This window comes from Anolis sagrei, chromosome Y (assembly GCF_037176765.1).
Source record: "Anolis sagrei isolate rAnoSag1 chromosome Y, rAnoSag1.mat, whole genome shotgun sequence".
Lineage (NCBI taxonomy): Eukaryota > Metazoa > Chordata > Lepidosauria > Squamata > Dactyloidae > Anolis > Anolis sagrei.
The window spans coordinates 4,455,122-4,475,014 of NC_090035.1; the positions used below are offsets into that span (position 1 = coordinate 4,455,122).

Here is a 19,893-nt window from a genome sequence, read left to right on the forward strand (position 1 = left end):
ATATATATATATATATATATATATATATTGTAAGCCACTCTGAGTCCCCTTTGGGGTGAGAAGGGCGGCCTATAAATGTCGCTAATAAATAAATAAATAAATAGTGGGAGTTGAAGTCCAAACACCTGGAGGGAAGGCTGAAGTCTGCCCATGCCTGTTCCATAGTATTTGCTCCTTAAAAATGGGTGTGTTTTGCTGCACCAGCTTATCATCGGTGGCCTGGATAAGATTGACTTGAACGACTGGAAGTCCAACACGCGCCTCAAGCACTGCATGGCCGACAGCAACATCGTCAAATGGTTCTGGCAAGCGGTGGAAGCCTTCGATGAGGAGCGGAGAGCACGGCTGCTGCAGTTTGTGACGGGCTCGACGCGGGTGCCGCTCCAAGGCTTCAAGGCTTTGCAAGGTGACTGCTAGGGAGGCTGAGTTAGAGCCTGGGTACTACAAGTGGGTGGCAGAGAGGTGCAGGGTTCACCCCAATAGCTCGCTTTGGTGACTACTGCATTTCACAGAATCTAAAGCTCGCTTTTCCCCACTTTTGAGGCTCCAAAAACAAGGTGTGCCTTAGATGTGATGGCATATTACGTTTGCTATTTCCCCCCTTTTACTCTTTCCCTCGGTGATCTACAACGTTGGCTCCAACAGAGAAGTGTCTGGGGGTGGGGGTGGCTGTGTTCTCGAAGGGCCTTAACTAGAATGTCTGTTTGCAAGGCTCTACAGGCGCTGCAGGACCCAGGCTCTTCACTATCCATTTGATAGATGCAAACACGGATAACCTTCCGAAAGCTCATACTTGGTAAGCCTGCTTTTTTTTATATTGCCTTGTGGTAGTTTGGGCCTGTGACTTGGAGAATGCATCTGCCAGGTGAACAAGAAGTGCTTAAGCAAAACACCTGCTTTGCATTTCCAATCTGTTACCTATAATACCTCTGAATTAAATATTTTATGTTATACCTGTTATTTATTTATTTATCGTGTCATCAGCAACCATTGTATTACAATTCCAACAGAGCAAAACAAACACAGAGATTAAAAAGAAAAAGAAAAACCACACAGATTTTGTAAATTTGGTATTTGGTTAAATGTCCTTTGACCAGTATCTGGCCACTTGGAGTGCCTCTGGGGTTGCCGCAAGAAGGTCCTCCATCGTGCATGTGGCAGAGCTCAGGGTGCATTGCAGCAGGTGGGCAGTGGTTTGTTCTTCTCCGCACTCGCATGCTGAGGATTCCACCCTGTAGCCCCATTTCTTAAGATTGGCTCTGCATCTCGTGGTGCCAGAGCGCAATCTGTTCAGCGCCTTCCAAGTCGCCCAGTCTTTTGTGTGCCCAGGGGGGAGTCTCTCATCTGGTATCACCCATGAATTGAGGTGCTGGGTTTGGGCCTGCCACTTTTGGACTCTCGCTTGCTGGGGTGTTCCAGCGAGTGTCTCTGTAGTTCTAAGAAAACTATGTCTTGATTTAAGTCGTTGACGTGCTGGCTGATACCCAAACAGGGGATGAGCTGGAGATGTCTCTGCCTTGGTCCTTTCACTATTGGCTGCTACTTCCCGGCGGATGTCAGGTGGTGCAATACCGGCTAAGCAGTGTAATTTCTCCAGTGGTGTGGGTCGCAGACACCCCGTGATAATGCGGCATGTTTCATTAAGAGCCACATCCACTGTTTTAGTGTGATGAGATGTGTTCCACACTGGGCATGCATACTCAGCAGCAGAGTAGCATAGCGCAAGGGCAGATGTCTTCACTGTGTCTGGTTGTGATCCCCAGGTTGTGCCAGTCAGCTTTCGTATGATGTTGTTTCTAGTTATACCTGTCAGAAATATATATATAAAAAAATAACTAGGTGTTTTTAACTACAAAAATGTGAGTCAAGCACTGAAAGGGTTATATGAATGCAATGACTCAGCAAAAGCTACTGCAGTGCGCTCTACATGGGGTTGCCTTTGAAGACTGTCTGGAAGCTTCAAATGGTCCAACGGACGGGCGGAGAGAAGTCCCAGATTGAAGGCCATTGTGTGTGAAGGCTGCTGTGTATAAAAAGCTAGTGTGAAGTTCCTGTGTAACGTCATTGTGAGAGGAGGCTCTGTGACAGTGAAGTAGTTTACCCTCATGAGAAAGAAGCCCGGCATGGAAGCAAAGAAGGAAGCATAAAATACTTTATTTGTGTTATGGGAACCCTGTTCTTGTAAATAGTGCAACCATATTATTTGACTATAAAGAAAAGCCTTCCATGGAAAAGATTACATCGATCTGTGTCTTGTTCTTTTCTCGTATCGCTTTTGGCTACTGGTGCTGGGTCACGCCTCTGCTAATAAGTTACTCTGCTGTACATTTATGAGGAGGGTCTTTTGTTAATAAGCCCACACTCACTCAGCAATGCTCCTCAATAGACGCAGGTGCACCCTATAGCTTAGTAGCCTCAGTCTGTGAGAAGTCTCTGTGGGAGAAGGATCTCAGTGTCTTAGTAGGCCTCAGTGTGAGGTAGGCCTCAGTATGAGTAGGCCTGGTCAAACTAAAGCAGGCATGGTCAAACTGTGGCCCCTCCAGGTGTATTGGACTTCAACTCCCGCAATTCCTAACAGCCTATCGGCTGTTAGGAATTATGGGAGTTGAAGTCCAATACACCTGGAGGGCCAAAGTTTGACCATGCCTGCTCTAAAGCTTTTGGCTAGATAATGATATTTCCTTTTCGAATAAATTGGAGGCTGTTCAGGTCCTGAACTGGTGCTTGGCTGCTGTGACGGTCTGGATGAGGGTGAGCAAATTGAAGTTGAATCCAGACAAGACAGAGGTCCTCCTGGTCAGTCGCAAGGCCGAACAGGGCATAGCGTCACAACCTGTGCTGGATGGGGTTACATTCCCCTTGAAGGCCCAGGCTCGCAGCTTGGGAATTCTCCTGGACTCATCACTGAGCCTGGAATCCCAGGTTGCAGCGGTGGCCAGGGGAGCGTTCGCACAATTAAAACTTGTGCGCCAGCTGCGCCCATACCTTGGGAAGTCAGACTTGGCCACGGTGGTCCATGCTCTCGTTACATCTAGGATAGACTACTGCAACGCACTCTACGTGGGGTTGCCTTTGAAGACTGCTCGGAAGCTTCAAATAGTCCAACGAGAGGCAGCCAGGTTAATAACTGGGGTGGCGTACAGGGAGCATACAACTCCCATGTTACGCCAGCTCCACTGGCTGCCAGTTTGCTACCGGGCACAGTTCAAAGTGCTGGCTTTGGCCTAGAAAGCCCTAAACCAGTGGTTCTCAACCTTCCTAATGCCGCGACCCCTTAGTACAGGTTCTCACCTTGTGGTGACCCCCAACCATAACGTTATTTTCGTTGCTACTTCTTTAATTTTGCTACTGTTATGAATCGTAATATAAATATCTGATATGCAAGATGCATTTTCATTCACTGGACCGAATTTGGCACAAATACCCGATACGCCCAAATTTGAATACTGGTGGGGTTGGAGGGGATTGATTTTGTCATTTGGGAATATTGGACTTGCTGGGATTTATAGTTCACCTAAAATCAAAGAGCCTTTTGAACTCCACCAATGATGGAATTGAATCAAACTTGGCACACAGAATTCCCATGGCCAAGAGAAATACCGGGAGAGTCTGGTGGACACTGAACTTGAGTTTTTGGAGTTGTAGTTCACCTACATCCAGAGAACACTGTGGACTCAAACAGTGATGGATCTGGATCAAACCTGGTGCAGATAATCAATATGCCCAAATGTGAACACTGGTAGAGTTTGGAGAAAATAGACCTTGCCATTTGGGAGTTGTAGTTGCTGGGATTCATAGTTCACCCACAATGAAATAGCATTCTCAACCCCACCAATGATAGAATTGGACCACACAGAACACCCATGACAAAGAGAAAATACTATGTTTTCTGATGGTCTTTGGTGACCCCTCTGACAGCCCCTCGCGACCCCCACAGGGGTCCCGACTGCCCTAAACGGGCCCAGCCCAAATTACCTGTCCGAACGCATCACCCCCTATAAAACATCGAGGAGATTAAGATCCTCCGGGGGTTTGATAATGTTTTCTTGCCCTGGTAAAGGGAGTTGGACTGGATGGCCTTAAGGCAGCATTTCTCAACCTGGGAAGTCAAGACCCCAGGGGGAGGGTCACCAGGGGGGTGTCAGAAGGGTCACCAAAGACCACCAGAAAACACAGTATTTTCTGTTGATCATGGGGGTTCTGTGTGGGATTTTTTGGCCCAATTCCATCGTTGGTGTGGTTCAGAATGCTCTTTGATTGTAGATGAACTATACGTCCTAGTAACTACAACTCCCAAATGTCAAGGTCTATTTCCCCCAAACTCCATCTGTGTTCATATTTGGGCGTATTGAGTGCTTGTGCCAAGTTTGGTCTAGATCCATCATGGTTTGAGTCCACAGTGATCTCTGGATGTAGATGAACTACAACTCTCAAACTCAAGGTCAATGCCCACCAAACCCTTCCAATATTTTCTGTTGGTCATGGGAGTTCTGTGTGCCAAGTTTGGTTCACTTCCATCGTTGGTGGAGTTCAGAATGCTCTTTGATTGTAGGTGAACTATAAATCCCAGCAGCTACAACTCCCAAATGACAAAATCATAATGTTTTGAGTGATGGTCACTCCTTGTGTTGTGAGACATTTTGTTGCCAAATTTGGTGTGATTTCGTTCATTGGTTCTTTTGTTTTTAAGGTATTCATTATGCACAGAGCATTTTTATATAGAGAGATAAATAAATTCCCTTATATAATTTTGTGGCAGGTAAAGTATTCCAAGCGTTGTGACCAGAGATGGCGGCAGACTCACCTGGTTTCTTTCCCCCTTTCCGCAGCTTTAACCGAATTGACATTCCGCCTTACGAAACCTATGAGAAGCTTTACGAGAAGCTCCTGACGGCTGTGGAAGAGACCTGTGGGTTTGCAGTGGAGTGAATGGGCAACCAAAGGAAACAAGATTCTAGCTCATGGACCACCAAATCAAAAGCTGTAAGAAGAAGCTTGCTGTGAACTTCTTTTTTGTCCAAAGCATTGAGACACGCTCAACAACTTGGGGAGGGGGCCCCGTGGCCGTTTCCCCCTCCTGTGGCGGAGTTGTGGGGAGGGGGGGCTTTTGTTGGTGGTTCCCGACCATATATTTTTCTCCCTTTTGTTACGGCGATTCCTGCCTTTCCCCCCATCCCTTCCCTTCCCCTTCCATTTCCCACGACAGTAAAGGCAGTCAGGTTCAGCATTTGGTTTTGGTTACCCAAGATATTCTGCTAGACTCGTAACACATATTGTGATAAGGTCAATGACCTGTGGTCTTTTTTTATAGGAGTATCAAAATTGTAGTTGAGTATCTTGAGATTGGTTTGCTGAGGATCTGTTGACTGGTAGGTGTATATGGGTGTTTTTGTCTTAAGGCGGTCCTGAGCCCTTGTAGACTCCAGACGCGACGGGAAAAGGAAGACTGGCCCAGGGATCTTCCCAGTTGCACATTTCAGAATTCACTTTAGAAAATGGATAGCAGAGAACGGATCCGTAGGCGCGCACGACGAAGGATTCTTCCTTGTGTGAACGCAGCGGCTTGGCTCTTTAGAAGAGGAGAAAAGGATGAAATCCAAGCCATTTTAGACGTGGAGGCTTTTTAAAAATGAGGCAGACTTGTTTGGTTACGCTGTTATGACTGGGATATGTCGGAGAACGCAGCAAGAGGGGCATTCGTGGCCCAAGGTCTGAGCAGTCTGAAGGATTCCTTTCCCTCGACACTGTTTACTCAGATGCGTTCATTGACTTGGAAAAGTGGAAGTCCTACTTCCATCAGGGCTGGAGAAAGGCTTTTTATAATGTTTGGTTATGCTATTATGACTGGGATACGTCGGAGAATGCAGCAAGAGAGGCATTCGTGGCCCAGGGTCTGAGCAATCTGAAAGATTCCTTTTCCCCAACGCTGTTTTCTCAGATGCATTCATTGAAGAGTGGAAGTCCTACTTCCATCAGGAGTGGAGAACGGCTCTGTTTAAAGGCTTTTCATAATGTTTGGTCATGTTATTATGACTGGGATACGTCAGAGAATGAAGCAAGGGAGCATTCGTAGCCTGAGCAGTCTGAAAGAGTCCTTTCCTCTGACTTGGTTTTCTCAGATGCATTCATTGACTTGGAATAGTGGAAGTCCTACTTCCATCAGGACTGGAGAACGGCTCTATTCAAATGCTTTGTATAATGTTTGGTTGTGCTGTTATGACTGGGATACGTCGGAGAATGCAGCAAGGGGGCATTCGTGGCCTGAGCAGTCTGAAAGAATCCTTTCCTCCGACTTTGTTTTCCCAGACACATTCGTTGACTTGGAATAGTGGAAGTCCTACTTCCATCAGGACTGGAGAAAGGCTTTTTATAATGTTTGGATATGCTATTATGACTGGGATACGTCAGAGAATGCAGCAAGGGGGCATTCATGGCCTGAGCAGTCTGAAAGAGTCCTTTCCTCCGACTTTGTTTTCTCAGATGCATTCGTTGACTTGGAATATGGAAGTCCTACTTCCATCAGGACTGGAGAACGTCTCTGTTCAAATGCTTTGTATAATGTTTGGCTATGCTATTATGACTGGGATACGTCAGAGAATGCAGCAAGGGGACATTTGTGGCCCAAGGTCTGAGCAGTCTGAAAGATTTTTTCCTGTTTTCTCAGATGCGTACTTTGACTTGAAATCCCAGTTCCATCAGGACTGGAGAATGGCTCTGTTCAAAGAGGGTTATGCTATTATGTCTGGGATATATGGTGCATAAAGGTCTAACATAGTGATTTTAACTTTTGGCTCGTGAGCAATCCAAAGTCCTGCATTCAGCCTCTCTTGCTCTTTTTCCTTCCCTCCAGCGTATATCTGAAGCTATTGTGCAAGGTTGTTATTAAGTGAGCAGCTTCCCATGACTTCCTGTAAGAGCGCTCAGGTTACATTTCATCAAACACATTTGTTTTCCTTTACTAGAAGCAGCAAGGTAGTATTTTTAACAACACATCATTGCTTGGCAGAAAGACTGCCTCAGCATCAAATCTGACTTGGCAAACTTGGGCCAAAAAGACTTCTCCCTCCTGATCTAAATGCAGAGATGCAGTCGGAGAGATGATGCTTTGGGCGAGAAAAGCTATTCATCTACAAAGATGCTTCTCTTGTCAATTTTTAAATTGATAATAACTTCAAACTGTGGTAGGACAAATTCAAGTTAGTGACTTGTGAGAAACCCTAAAGTCTCTCTTTTCTGTTTGTTCCACTGACCGTAACATTTGTGGTTTTGGCGATGGAAATAGGAGGGCGGCGTTGGAAAAAAGGAAATCTTACGATGTTGTGATATTTGCACCATGTGGCTAAAGGGCTGGTTGGGGGATTATTTAAATGGTGAGCCGAGGCATAACGTAGAATTGACTTGGGAACGCAGTCGCGCTTAAGGGACCAGTTAACTGCACTGTGAGTTCTTTGGGAAGGTTGCAAAGTGTCAAGGGAGTTTGGAGGATTTGGAATTAATAGGCTAAGCCAGGCATCTTTGCCATCCTCTGGAGATGAGGGGTTGTCCATACATAGGAGGTGGTGAACCTTGTGGTTTACTCCGTCGCTAGAATTTAAATGTGCAAAGTGATTCCGAAGATGAAAGCGGAAGAAAGATTTGCAGAGTCTGTTCCTTACAGGCTCATGAGAAAGATGTTCCTCAAATATGGAGAGGATGCAGTTGGCCACATGCCGGGAGGTTGTTTGTGGCCTTACCCATTTCTGCACCTAAAGTGCACGTTGCACCAGGAAAGAATAGAAGCGAAATGAGGAAAGCAACACACTTCAGAAAAGGCAGTCCCACTCCAAAGGTAGCAGGAGAATCCTGGCTGTGTTGATATTCACATAGTGTCGATAGCTTCCTCTGTGGTTATAGCGAGGAAGATGTGAGGAGCGTGTCTCCAAAATCTGCTTTAGGTTTCCCATTTGTGTGTCCTGAATCTTTTGTCCCACTGGTCCCACTGACCAAGAGCCAACATCAATAGTGCGCGGTGACTCTGGACGCTGCAGTTTGAGGGAGGCTCAGGCTGGGATTGGCAGAGGAACCAAGCAAGGCACAATAGGGTTGGTTTTCTGTTGTTTTGTATCTTTGATGACAAGCGTGCCATAGACGTCAGGCAGAGCATTCCACCTCTCCTTTCCCCCAACAAGGAAGCTAGAGAACCGAGTGGGAAAATGAGCTCTTTCTTGCAGGCTGTGGTCTGCGAAGCTTTAACTTGCACATATGCTGAGGGCTTTTTAGCAGCTAAACTTTCAAAGGATTGATGTATAGTCTTGCCTTTCACCTCTTGGTTGATGAGAACCAACTGTAGCAGGTTGGCAGCAGGCAAGTGGAAACTTCCCTTTAAGGCAGATTGATGTACTGAAGGATATCGGAAGCACCCTGCCCTTTGTGGCTGTGTCTTGCATCTAGATGGGAAACTAGTTGCAATGGGGACACAGAGGAATTGGAAGGGTATGTTTGCGTTCTGTTGCTTCAGCCTGTTGGTGGTTTTGAAGGCCACCTCCAATGGCTTTTGGTCCCTCTGGTAAGAGCAGAGCTTATCAACTGGTCCAGTGATGCAGATCTTCCCAAGTCTTTGTTTACTCGGGAAACTAGTTGCAATGGGGACACAGAGGAATTGGAAGGGTATGTGTGCGTTCTGTTGCTTCAGCCTGTTGGTGGTTTTGAAGGCCACCTCCAATGGCTTTTGGTCCCTCTGGTAAGAGCAGAGCTTATCAACTGGTCCAGCGATGCAGATCTTCCCAAGTCTTTGTTTACTCGGGAAACTAGTTGCAATGGGGACACAAAGGAATTGGAAGGGTATGTGTGCATTCTGTTGCTTCAGCCCGTCGGTGGTTTTGAAGGCCACCTCCAATGGCTTTTGGTCCCTCTGGTAAGAGCAGAGCTTATCAACTGGTCCAGTGATGCAGATCTTCCCGAGTCTTTGTTTACTTGGGAAACTAGTTGCAATGGGGACACAGAGGAATTGGAAGGGTATGTGTGCGTTCTGTTCCTTCAGCCCATTGGTGGTTTTGAAGGCCACCTCCAATGGCTTTTGGTCCCTCTGGTAAGAGCAGAGCTTATCAACTGATCCAGTGATGCAGATCTTCCCGAGTCTTTGTTTACTTGGGAAACTAGTTGCAATGGGGACACAGAGGAATTGGAAGGGTATGTGTGTGTTCTGTTGCTTCAGTCTGTTGGTGCTTTTGAAGGCCACCTCCAATGGCTTTTGGTCCCTCTGGTAAGAGCAGAGCTTATCAACTGGTCCAGCGATGCAGATCTTCCCAAGTCTTTGTTTACTCGGGAAACTAGTTGCAATGGGGACACAGAGGAATTGGAAGGGTATGTGTGCATTCTGTTCCTTCAGCCCGTTGGTGCTTTTGAAGGCCACCTCCAATGGCTTTTGGTCCCTCTGGTAAGAGCAGAGCTTATCAACTGGTCCAGTGATGCAGATCTTCCCGAGTCTTTGTTTACTTGCCCTGAAATGCATCATCCAGCATCCATGCACTCAGGGATGTAGGAAATCACCACTCCTCTTGTGTTTCAAATTGGGAAAGGACACGTTGTTCTACGTTCTACGTCAGATGGGAACATTTTGGACCAACTTCTTGTTTTCAGTGAAGGACAGCGCTTGCTCAGCACTGTAAAACCGCCGCGATCCTCCAGAGCCGGCTTTCCCTTCCCATCCTCTCCGTGGCTCCGGTACCCAGTATTCTACACTGTAGAGCACAGACAGTTTTCCAGAAAAAAAATGCAGTATGTAATTTGTTTTTACTTTGTTTAAAAAAAAAAAAGAATTTTTTTTTGTTCCTCAACCACTTTATAATGTATTTTTTAACTTATTATTTTGTAATGTCTTGTTTTTAAGTATTGCTGCTACCCTTGTTACTCTTCTCTCCATTTTTATGGCGGATTTTGTTTTGTGGGGAGGGGAAACAGTTGTACACTAATGTTTTCCATTTTATGTCTAAATCAAAGTATTTAAAGAAAATACTAGTTCTATTTAACGTGGTTATGGAGCCAGCTGGAATAAAAACAGTGATTGTATAGTAGGCTGGGCCCAGGAGGTCATGTTCATTTTTGTTACATATGCAATAAACTCTCACAACTTTAAAGTTTGCCTCCTCTTTCATGGGTTGGGTTCATAGAATCATAGAGTTGGAAGAGACCTTGTGGGATATCCTGAAAGTAAGGTAACCAGCTCTTATGGGGAAATTTCTCAGGGGAAGTTGGTTTCTAACTGCCTTGTAGCGGGAAGCCAGTGGAACTGAATGAGCAGTGCCAGTCGTCAGTAGCTCATCAACTGGCGTTGTGGTGAAGGTTAGAGATGAGCATCCTCATTCCTTTTTCAAGTGCTAAGTTCGCGCTGTATGAAGGATATCCAGAAAGTAAGGTAACAAGCCCTTATGGGGAATTTTCTCAGGGGAAGTTGGTTTCTTACCGCCTTGTAGCGGGAAACCAGTGGAACTGAATGAGCAGTGCCAGTCGTCAGTAGCTCATCAACTGGTGTTGTGGTGAAGGTTACTAGATTGAAAGAACACCTGAGTGGAAAGCACTTTTCTGACGAGGAGAAGGTGAAAATCAAAGTGATGAACTGGCTGAGGGAAACTCCTATGACACAGGCATTAAAAACTGGATAAAATGTATTGAACAAAATGATGATTATGTGGGGAAATAATGTTATACCTATGCTACAATCCATGCAAGTTTTATTACAATATATTCATTCTTTGTATTAAGAATAAATGTCACCTTACTTTCCGGATATCCCTTGTATTTTAACTACAGAAAGTACATTATGCGTACCATTTAAGATCTTTGTTGAATTCAAAGAAATAACAGTACCACACAGAATAAATACAATAAAATGTTTACTAAAGAGACAAAATGCAAGGTCTTTCAACATAACTTCTGTGTCCATTGGGAAAAATTGTCTTCCATTGATGCGGCAGCAAAAGTGTCATGTCCAGGTGAACTGATAAATATTCTTGCATCTGCGGATATATTTGCAAAGCAGGCATCTGCATAGGCGTTTGAAAGCCTGCTTTAAATTGTGGGAATCTCCATACATCTTTCTCCCCTTTTTTGTAAAAATAAAGCTTTACATCTTGCTCCTGAGACTAGAGAATTGTGGGGACTTGCTGTTAGCAATTTTTTCAATACACTTTATTTGCAACCCGCCCTATCTCCCCAAGGGTGGTTTCCAGAACAAAAGTGGAAAACATTCAGTGCCGGAATTTACAAACAAAGAGGATGATTGTTGTAACAAGCTGTTTACATATATGCATATATAACATGATGCTTAAACACATCTCAAAGCAAATACAGTAGATTCTCGCTTATCTGTCTTATCCAAAGCTTATGTATTGTCGAAGGCTTTCATGACTGGAATCTTTGGGTTGTTGTAGGTTTTTCTGGCTGTATGGCCATGTTCTAGAAGCATTCTCTCCTGATGTTTCACCTGTATCTTTGGCAGGCATCCTCAGAGGTTGTTGGAAACTAGGAAAATTGGGTTTATATATCTGTGGAAGATCCAGGGTGACAGCATAAGGAAGCTGATGAGGAAACACAGCATACAAACTATCTACAGACCCACTAAGAAAATCCAACCAATGCTCTGTTCAGCAAAGGACAAGAGGGATCCTCTCACTTCTGCAGGCGTCTACCATGTACCATGCAGCTGTGGACAAGAAGTCTACAGAGGGACTGCCAAATGCAGACACGAATCCAGGAACATGGAAGGCACTGCAGACTACTTCAACTAGAGAAGTCAGCCATAGCAGAGCACCTGAGGAACCAACCTGGACACAGCATATTATTTGAGAATACAGAAATGCTGGACCACTCTCACAACCACCATGTCAGACTACACAGAGAAGAAATTGTTGTCCCACAATCATGTGGACAATTTCAACAGAAAGGAAGAAACCATAAAAATGAATAAAATTTAAAAAAATACTCTAAAATTATAACAATAAACAAAGAACAAGACTCAAACACAGGGGAACTCCAGACAAGAAACAACCAGGAACACCTAATCACCTCTCAACAAAGGAATTTCTCAGGCAGTAACAAGTCACAGCTAAAAACTGTCAGGCCATCAAATGCTAATCAAGGTGGCCAATTGAAACATTCACACTTGCCTCCAACAGACAAGAGTTCTTTCTCCCACCCTGGACATTATTCCACAGATATATAAACCCCATTTTCCTAGTTTCCAACAAATCTCACAACCTCTGAGGATGCTTGCCACAGATGCAGGTGAAATGTCAGGAGAGAATGCTTCAAGAACATGGCCATACAGCCCGAAAAACCTACAACAACCCAGTTATCCAAAGCTCTTACCCGATGCCTCCCCTTTCCTCCGGCATTTCCTCTTCGATTAAAGGAACGCTCCCCAACTCTCTCTCCATTCGCAAACAGTGAAAAGGGCAAGACGAGGAGGGGGGGGGGGAGGAAAGAGGGAAAAGAGGCAGGGCTGGAAGTGGAAGTATCCCCCCTCCTTTCCTGCTCGAGCCCTGAGATGCTCCCTTGCCTGAACCCTTTGAGTCCCTGTTGTTAGTATTCTAGGTGTCTAGCACCACGTCAGATGCATAACAGTAGGAGACTCCCTATTATCCGTCATTTTCGTTTATCCGACGTTCTGCCGACCTATTTATGTCGGATAAGCGAGACTCTTCTGTAATACTGAAAACAAGTATGCAAAGGCATCTTGCAGCACCTTAAAGACGACCTGAGAGAACAAAGTTGGTAGCATGATGTTCTGTCATGCGCTGGGCCTGTAACAATTGGCTTTGAATAGGACGTGCACTTTGTGCCCAGCGGGAAGCCAGGGCGCCTCGAAGAGAGGCCCTCAAGGGTTTTCCTGTAGAAATGGTCTTAGAGTCTTTAATGGTTCAACAAAGTCCTTCATTATTGAACAAATTAAACAGATACTTCCCAAATCTTCAATGAGTCAAACAAATGCTTCAAGGTTTTGAGTCAACTGTTGGCTTCCTTACTCTTGTCCTCAAGGGACAGGCAACTGTCTTCATTAACTGTTCTTTCACTTTAAGAGGAAAACCCCTTTTTTAACCTCTCCCAGGCTGTCTACTAGCTAAGCTTTACTGATGTGGGTTCTACTACCGGATTCAAACTGCGTCTTGGGTACCAAGTAGACCTACCAGTAAAGGCTTGCAGATTCTCCAGCTGTTGTTCTTTGGGTCTGTAAAGCTGCTTCCCCCCGGAATTTCTTAAGAAACCATTTAGGGCTCTTTCCCTCAGATGCTGTAAGGCTGAGAGGCTGTAAGCTCCCTGCCAGAGCTTTGAGACTGTTCTCCCTGGAGTTCCCTGGAATTCTTAAGAAGTGAAGTTTTGCTGCGGGTGAAGCTACTCCACGTCCTATAGCTTGGTTTCCTTCTGTAAGACTAACTAAAAATGGCTCCCTCTCCTCCCATGTCCCTGGGAGAAGACAGGTGGCTTGCCCCATGACTGCAAACCAAGGGAAGTCACCTTTTGCAAAATCCCTGAAGCCTTGGAATGCATGCAAACATTTAATCGAAAGAAAATAAAGTTGGAGCTCCTGGTACAGATGAGCTTTAGTATACTACTTTATACTTTAGTATACTACACATGAGCTTTAGTATACTACTTTTGCTCTTCCGATACATCTATGAAGGCTTGTGCTGCCAGCTTCGTTCTCTCATTCCCTAAGGTGCTACAACAGTGGTTCTCAATCTGCGGCTCCCCAGATATTTTGGCCTCTCCCAGAAATCCTAACAGCTGGGATTCTGGGAGTTGCTGTAGGCCAAAACACCTGGGGAGCCACAGATTGAGGACCACTGTGCTCGAAGATCTTGCATGCCTGTTTTCAGTATCATTTGCTTCAAGAGTCATTTGCTTCTCTTGTTCAAAGGAAACTTGCCAGCCCTGACTTCTTCATCTCACCCATTGAGAAGGAATGAGTGGAGAGAAATGTTGCCGCGCCACGTGCCTTTCTGAAGGTAAACCTGACAGCACATGGGGAACAGCCACTGATGCACTGATCTGGGCTGTATTTCTCCTCCTTCCTGCTGGGACTTCTCCTTCCTCCTTCCTTGGGAAGAACAAGGGATCTCCTGTAAATGGCTTAGAGCAGCAGTTAGTGGCAAAGGCACTTGTTGTGTGAGACCGGCAGCATGGTGCCAACCTCGGTCTGGCACGTGTGAGCTCTCTAGCAAGATTTGCCTCAGGCTTCTTGGGCACGTGAGATAGAGAGCCTGAAGGATTGGCTCTATGCACGTGTCTGTTGTTACTTCCCTAAGAGCCAGGACTTTCCTGCTTCGATTCTTTGTCCATCCCTGAACTTATGGGAACTTCAGACATTTCTGGAAAAGGCTTCTAAAATTCTCGCCAAAGTTGGGCTTGTATAGTATAGGTCTCCTGGCTAAACTCGTGAGTTTTGCCGCTGCTTATCCTGGAGGCACCAGATCCTTCTAAGCAAGGAAACTTAAGTAGGGCAGGTCTGATTAATATTTGGATGAGAGACCACCAAAAAATGCCAGGTACTATAGGGTATATGTATTTACTCAAGTCTAATGCGCCATGGAATCTAATGCGCACCTCAATTTCAAAACACCGAAACAAAAAAAAAGGATTTTCTGCCAAATTTAATGTGCAGCGGCAAAAAGTGCCCAACTTGTAATTTGGCCCCAAAAGCTGTGCATTACAACAGCTGCCTGATTATAATTCCTTCTTTACAAACATAAGCGTTTCAGCAATGGAAAATAAAACCTTGAGGTGTGCGTCTATGCCAGGCCTGGGCAAACTTTCTAACTTGGCGGGGGGGGGGGGGGGTGCAAGCTAGCACTCCCTGCTAGGAAGGACAAAAGAGTGGAAGAGAAGGAGGGAGGGAGGGAGGGAGGAAGCACTCCCTGCTAGGAGGTCTGGCTGCCCAGTGATGAATGGATGGATGGATGGATGGAAGGAAGGAAGGAAGGAAGGAAGGAAGGAAGGAAGGAAGGAAGGAGGAAAGGGAAGAAAGGAAAGAAGGACAAAAGGTTGGAAGGGAAGGATGGAAGTAGAAAGAGAGAGAGAGGGAAGGAAGGAAAGATCAAAGGGCGGAAGGGAAGGAGGAAGGAATAAGAAAGAGGGAAGAATGGAAGAGAAGGATGGAAATAGAAAGGGAGAGAGGGAAGGGAGGAAAGATCAAAGGGCGGAAGGGCAGAAGGAAGGAATGAGAAAGGGAAGGGAGGAAGGATGGGAGGAGAAAGGGAGAGGGAAAGAAGGAAAGATCAAAGGGTGGAAGGGAAGGAGGAAGGAAAGAAAGAGGGAAGGGAGGAAGGATGGGAGGAGAAAGGGAGAGGGAAGGAAGGAAAGATCAAAGGGCAGAAGGGAAGAAGGAAGGAATTAGAAAGAGGGAAGGGAGGAAGAATGGAAGAGAAGGATGGGAGGTGAAAGGGAGAGAGGGAAGGAAGGAATGAGAAAGAGAGGAAGGGAGAAAGGATGAAAGAGAAGGATGGGAGGAGAAAGAGGGAGAGAGGGAAGGAAGTAAAGATCAAAGAGCGGAAGGGAAGGAGGAAGGAATGAGAAAGAGAGGGAGGGAGGGAAGGGAGGAAGGAAGGATCAAAGGGTGGAAGAGAAGAACAGCTGCTCTATTAACTGTGCAGAGATAAGAAATGTGATGTGCTGTGTGTCCAAGAAACACACAGGGATAAACAACAGAAATGACCAAAAGTTCCAGGAATTGTCTTAGTAGCGGAAAGACCACATGCGCAGTATGGAAGCGCCGTCTTTGTCAAACCATGCCTCCAAGTCAGCAGTGAAGAAAACACTATCGAGGTTATAACAGTAGAGCTTAATAACCTCACGATTATCTCTATGTAAAAGCCTCTAAATGAAGAGTTTTGCTTCTCCTCTCCTGAGAACTTTGATAGGCACCAAAGGGTGGTAGTAACTGGTGACTTTCACAGCCATAGCCATGTATGGGGCTATGCTCGGGAGGACAAAAATGGAGAGGCTGGTCTGAACTGCACAAACTATCACTCATCCATGATAATAAGCTCCCACCATCCTACAACAGTGGGAGACGGCACCGAGGATACAACCCAGACCTCCTATTTGTGAGTGACAGCATTGTGTAGCAATGCACTAAATCAGTGGGACCATCAATACCAAACACACAGCACTGACCAATAGTATACCAACTGTTCCCAATTATAAGGCCTCAGGAAGTTGGATTTAAATGAAGATTCAACTTCAGAAAGGCAGATTAGACTAAATTCTCAGACATGCAAGATGACAAGAACATGGCCATACAGCCTGTACAACAGTGTTTCTCAACCTTCCTAATGCCGCGACCCCTTAATACAGTTCATGTTGTGGTGACCCCTAACCATAAAATTATTTTCGTTGCTAATTCATAACTGTAATTTTGCTATTGTTATGAATCGTAATGTAAATATCTGATCTGCAGGATGTATTTTCATTCACTGGACCAAATTTGGCACAAATACCCAATACACCCAAATGGGGTTGAGGGCGGTTGATTTTTGTCATTTGGGATTTCTAGTTCACCTACAATCAAAGAGTATCCTGAGCCCCACCAATGATGGAATTGAATCAAACTTGACACACAGAATTCCCATGACTAACAGAAAATACTGGAAGGGTTTGGTGGGCATTGACCTTGAGTTTTGGAGTTGTAGTTCACCTACATCCAGAGAGCACTGTGGACTCAAACAATGATGGATATGAGCCAAACCTGTTACGAATACTCAACATGCCCAAACGCGAACACTGGTAGAGTTTGGGGAAAATAGACCTTGACATTTGGGAGTTGTCGTTACTGGGATTTATAGTTCACCTACAATCAAAGAGTATCCTGAACTCCACCAATGATGAAATTGAATCAAACTTGACACACAGAATTCCCATGACTAACAGAAAATACTGGAAGGGTTTGGTGGGCATTGACCTTGAGTTTGGGAGTTGTAGTTCACCTACATCCATAGAGCACTGTGGACTCAAACAATGATGGATAGGGGCCAAACCTGTTACGAATACTCAACATGCCCAAATGCGAACACTGGTAGAGTTTGGGGGAAATAGACCTTGACATTTGGGAGTTGTAGTTACTGGGATTTATAGTTCACCTACAATCAAAGAGTATCCTGAACTCCACCACTGATGGAATTGAATCAAACTTGACACACAGAATTCCCATGACTAACAGAAAATACTGGAAGGGTTTGGTGGGCATTGACCTTGAGTTTTGGAGTTGTAGTTCACCTACATCCAGAGAGCACTGTGGACTCAAACAATGATGGATATGGGCCAAACCTGTTACGAATACTCAACATGCCCAAATGCGAACACTGGTAGAGTTTGGGGGAAATAGACCTTGACATTTGGGAGTTGTAGTTACTGGGATTTATAGTTCACCTACAATCAAAGAGCATTCTGAACTCCACCACTGATGGAATTGAATCAAACTTGACACACAGAATTCCCATGACTAACAGAAAATACTGGAAGGGTTTGGTGGGCATTGACCTTGAGTTTTGGAGTTGTAGTTCACCTACATCCAAAGAGCACTGTGGACTCAAACAATGATGGATATGGGCCAAACCTGTTACGAATACTCAAGATGCCCAAATGCGAACACTGGTAGAGTTTGGGGAAAATAGACCTTGACATTTGGGAGTTGTAGTTACTGGGATTTGTAGTTCACCTACAATCAAAGAGTATCCTGAACTCCGCCAATGATGGAATTAAATCAAACTTGACACACAGAACTCCCATGACCAACACAAAACACTGTTTTCTCTGATGGTCTTTGGCGACCCCTTTGACACCACCTTGTGACCCCCAGGTTGAGAAACACTGACCTACAACAACCAAGATCATATTGGTCGCCCCAATCCCTGAGTCCTGTGTTCACACATTGGTCACCCAATCCCTGAGTCCTGTGTGCCTTGGAGACTGATGCCCTCGAGGTGGGCAGTGTCCATGCTCTCTGTGCATGCCTGGCTTCCAGAGAGCATGGATTTCCTTGAAGAGTCCCTCTTGGCCTTCACCTTGGAGAGGAGGGTGCTGTTCTTCTGCTGGCTCCTTAAGTACTCCTTGTAATTCTTGGAGAGCAACGTATAGAGAAAAGGGTTGATGCAACTGTTGCTGTAAGCCAGGGAAGTCACCAGGAAGTTGATGCAGACCACCGCCGGGCTGTTGAGCTTCGCCAACTGGTGGTGATGGTAGACACTGAGGAGCTGCCAAAGCCAGAAGGGGATAAAGCAGGTCCAATAGGTGAGGATAATGCAGAAGATCATGTACAGAACTTTCCGCTTAGGGCACCGCTTCACGTCATGGTGGCCAAAGACGGCCGCTTGGGATCTCCAGTAAGTCCTGGCCAGTTGAACATACAGAAAGCAGATGATGAGACCCGGGGCCAAGATGCTGGTGTTGAAGAGGAAGGTGAGGTAGATTTTGTAGGACTCCAAGCGCCATGTGGGGTGGCACATGCGCTTGGTCACGCCTCCTCGGCTGCTCACCCGTAGGTCAATGAGGATCATGGTGGGCAAGGTAAGGAGGAAAGAGGCGGCCCACACAGAACCAGCAATGGCTCTTCTGTAGACCTTCTGCCTCCTGAGGGTCTCCAAGGGCTTCACAACCGCCAAGTACCGCTCGGTACTCATGACGGTGAGCGTGAAGATGCTGGCATGCATGGTGAGCAAGTCCAAGCCGAAGAGGACCCTGCAGCCCACCTCCCCGAAATACCAGTCTTTCATGACGTATGTGCAGATGACGAAAGGGATGGTGGAGAGGTACAGCAGATCCGCCAAGGCCAAGTTCACAATGTAGACATACATCGAGCCGTTGAGTCTCCTGGAGAGGCTGACCACCACCAAGGTGTAGATGTTCCCAACCATCCCAATGAGGCACATGGTGGCTAGGATCCCTCCAAGGAACGTGGTGACCAAGACCTCGTTGGTGTTGATGAGAACTTCTGCTGTAGCACTGCCATTCAGAAGATCAGATTGATTGTCATGTTGGCTTGGTTCCATCATGTCTGAATCATGCCCTGGGTCAGCATGCATTGGTAGTTCTTCTCCAGGTAAGTCTTAACCTCCCTTCCCAGAGATCTGTAGTATCTTAACATGTCTATTTGCCGATTAACTTAGTGGCACAATTTTATGGTGGACTCCACAGCCTGGCTCGATGTTGATCTTCTCCTTATGCACAATTTTCTGACTTGCAGCAATGTTTTGCCCAGTGGAAAATGTTCAAGCAGAATAGAAGGCTTGTAGTCTTTGTCCCAATCCTATTCCCAGCAAGCAAAGTAAATGGAGACAATTATAGCAAGGGAGTTGGTTTGCAATAAACTTCTTGCAATAGCAGTTTTGCAATTCAGAACAGGAAAAAAACACAAACTAAGCTCAACTTTGAGAACTCCGCTCCTTTCCAGAATCAGCCTTACCTTCCTGCAGGTGAGGAAAATGTGCCCATTTGGTGCTGCTCGCTGTGACGGCAACCCTCTCCAGACCTTTCCATGCAGAACAGTGATCAGTAAATGCCGACAAACGGAGCAAAAATACTTTTTTGTCAGACGAATAATTGCATACTTTGCTGGTTGGAACACGAGCAATTCACTTGCCTGGGAGATGCAAACGTGCAAATAGAGAACGATGATTGCGCGCACTGTTAATGTGGGCACAGTTTGTGCTGAATGCAAGTGCTGGAACTCGAAAGTGAATTGTTCTGTCTGCCTTTTCCTTCTTCTATTCTATTCGCCATGAGAAGCAGGAAGGAGATGGATTTGCTGGAACGCCAGGTGGAGTCGCCTCCCATATGAGATCTTAGCCAACTACAGATCATTTTCTGGCAATTCATTGGCCACTTTGATTTCACTTGATGAAATGCGGGAACTACGTGTGGATA

The 19,893-nt window shown here is 45.7% G+C and overlaps 2 protein-coding genes across 3 annotated transcripts in view; one reads left to right on the top strand and one right to left on the bottom strand.

Moving 5' to 3' along the window:
* LOC132780009 (E3 ubiquitin-protein ligase SMURF1) overlaps positions 1-10,115 on the top strand; it is a 107,570-nt gene extending 97,455 nt beyond the window's left edge. The window contains exons 16-18 of one of the 2 annotated variants that reach the window (XM_067462223.1): positions 205-406; positions 712-796; positions 4,830-10,115. In XM_067462223.1, the coding sequence (XP_067318324.1) occupies positions 205-406; positions 712-796; positions 4,830-4,929 (387 nt within the window). In that variant the 3' untranslated portion in view covers positions 4,930-10,115. The remainder of the gene's footprint in view (positions 1-204; positions 407-711; positions 797-4,829) is intronic. The other variant, XM_067462224.1, reaches the window with a different exon arrangement.
* Positions 10,116-17,906: 7,791 nt separating this feature from the next.
* On the bottom strand, positions 17,907-19,327 carry LOC132781572 (urotensin-2 receptor-like). Its single transcript, XM_060785831.2, has one exon. It carries the CDS (start codon positions 19,050-19,052, stop codon positions 17,907-17,909), a length of 1,146 nt encoding a protein of 381 aa, XP_060641814.2. The 5' UTR covers positions 19,053-19,327.
* Between the last annotated feature and the right edge of the window lie 566 nt (positions 19,328-19,893).

Excerpts from the sequence above, each read along its gene's own strand:
- LOC132781572 (XM_060785831.2), bottom strand. The coding sequence starts at position 19,052 with ATGCATGCTGACCCAGGGCATGATTCAGACATGATGGAACCAAGCCAA.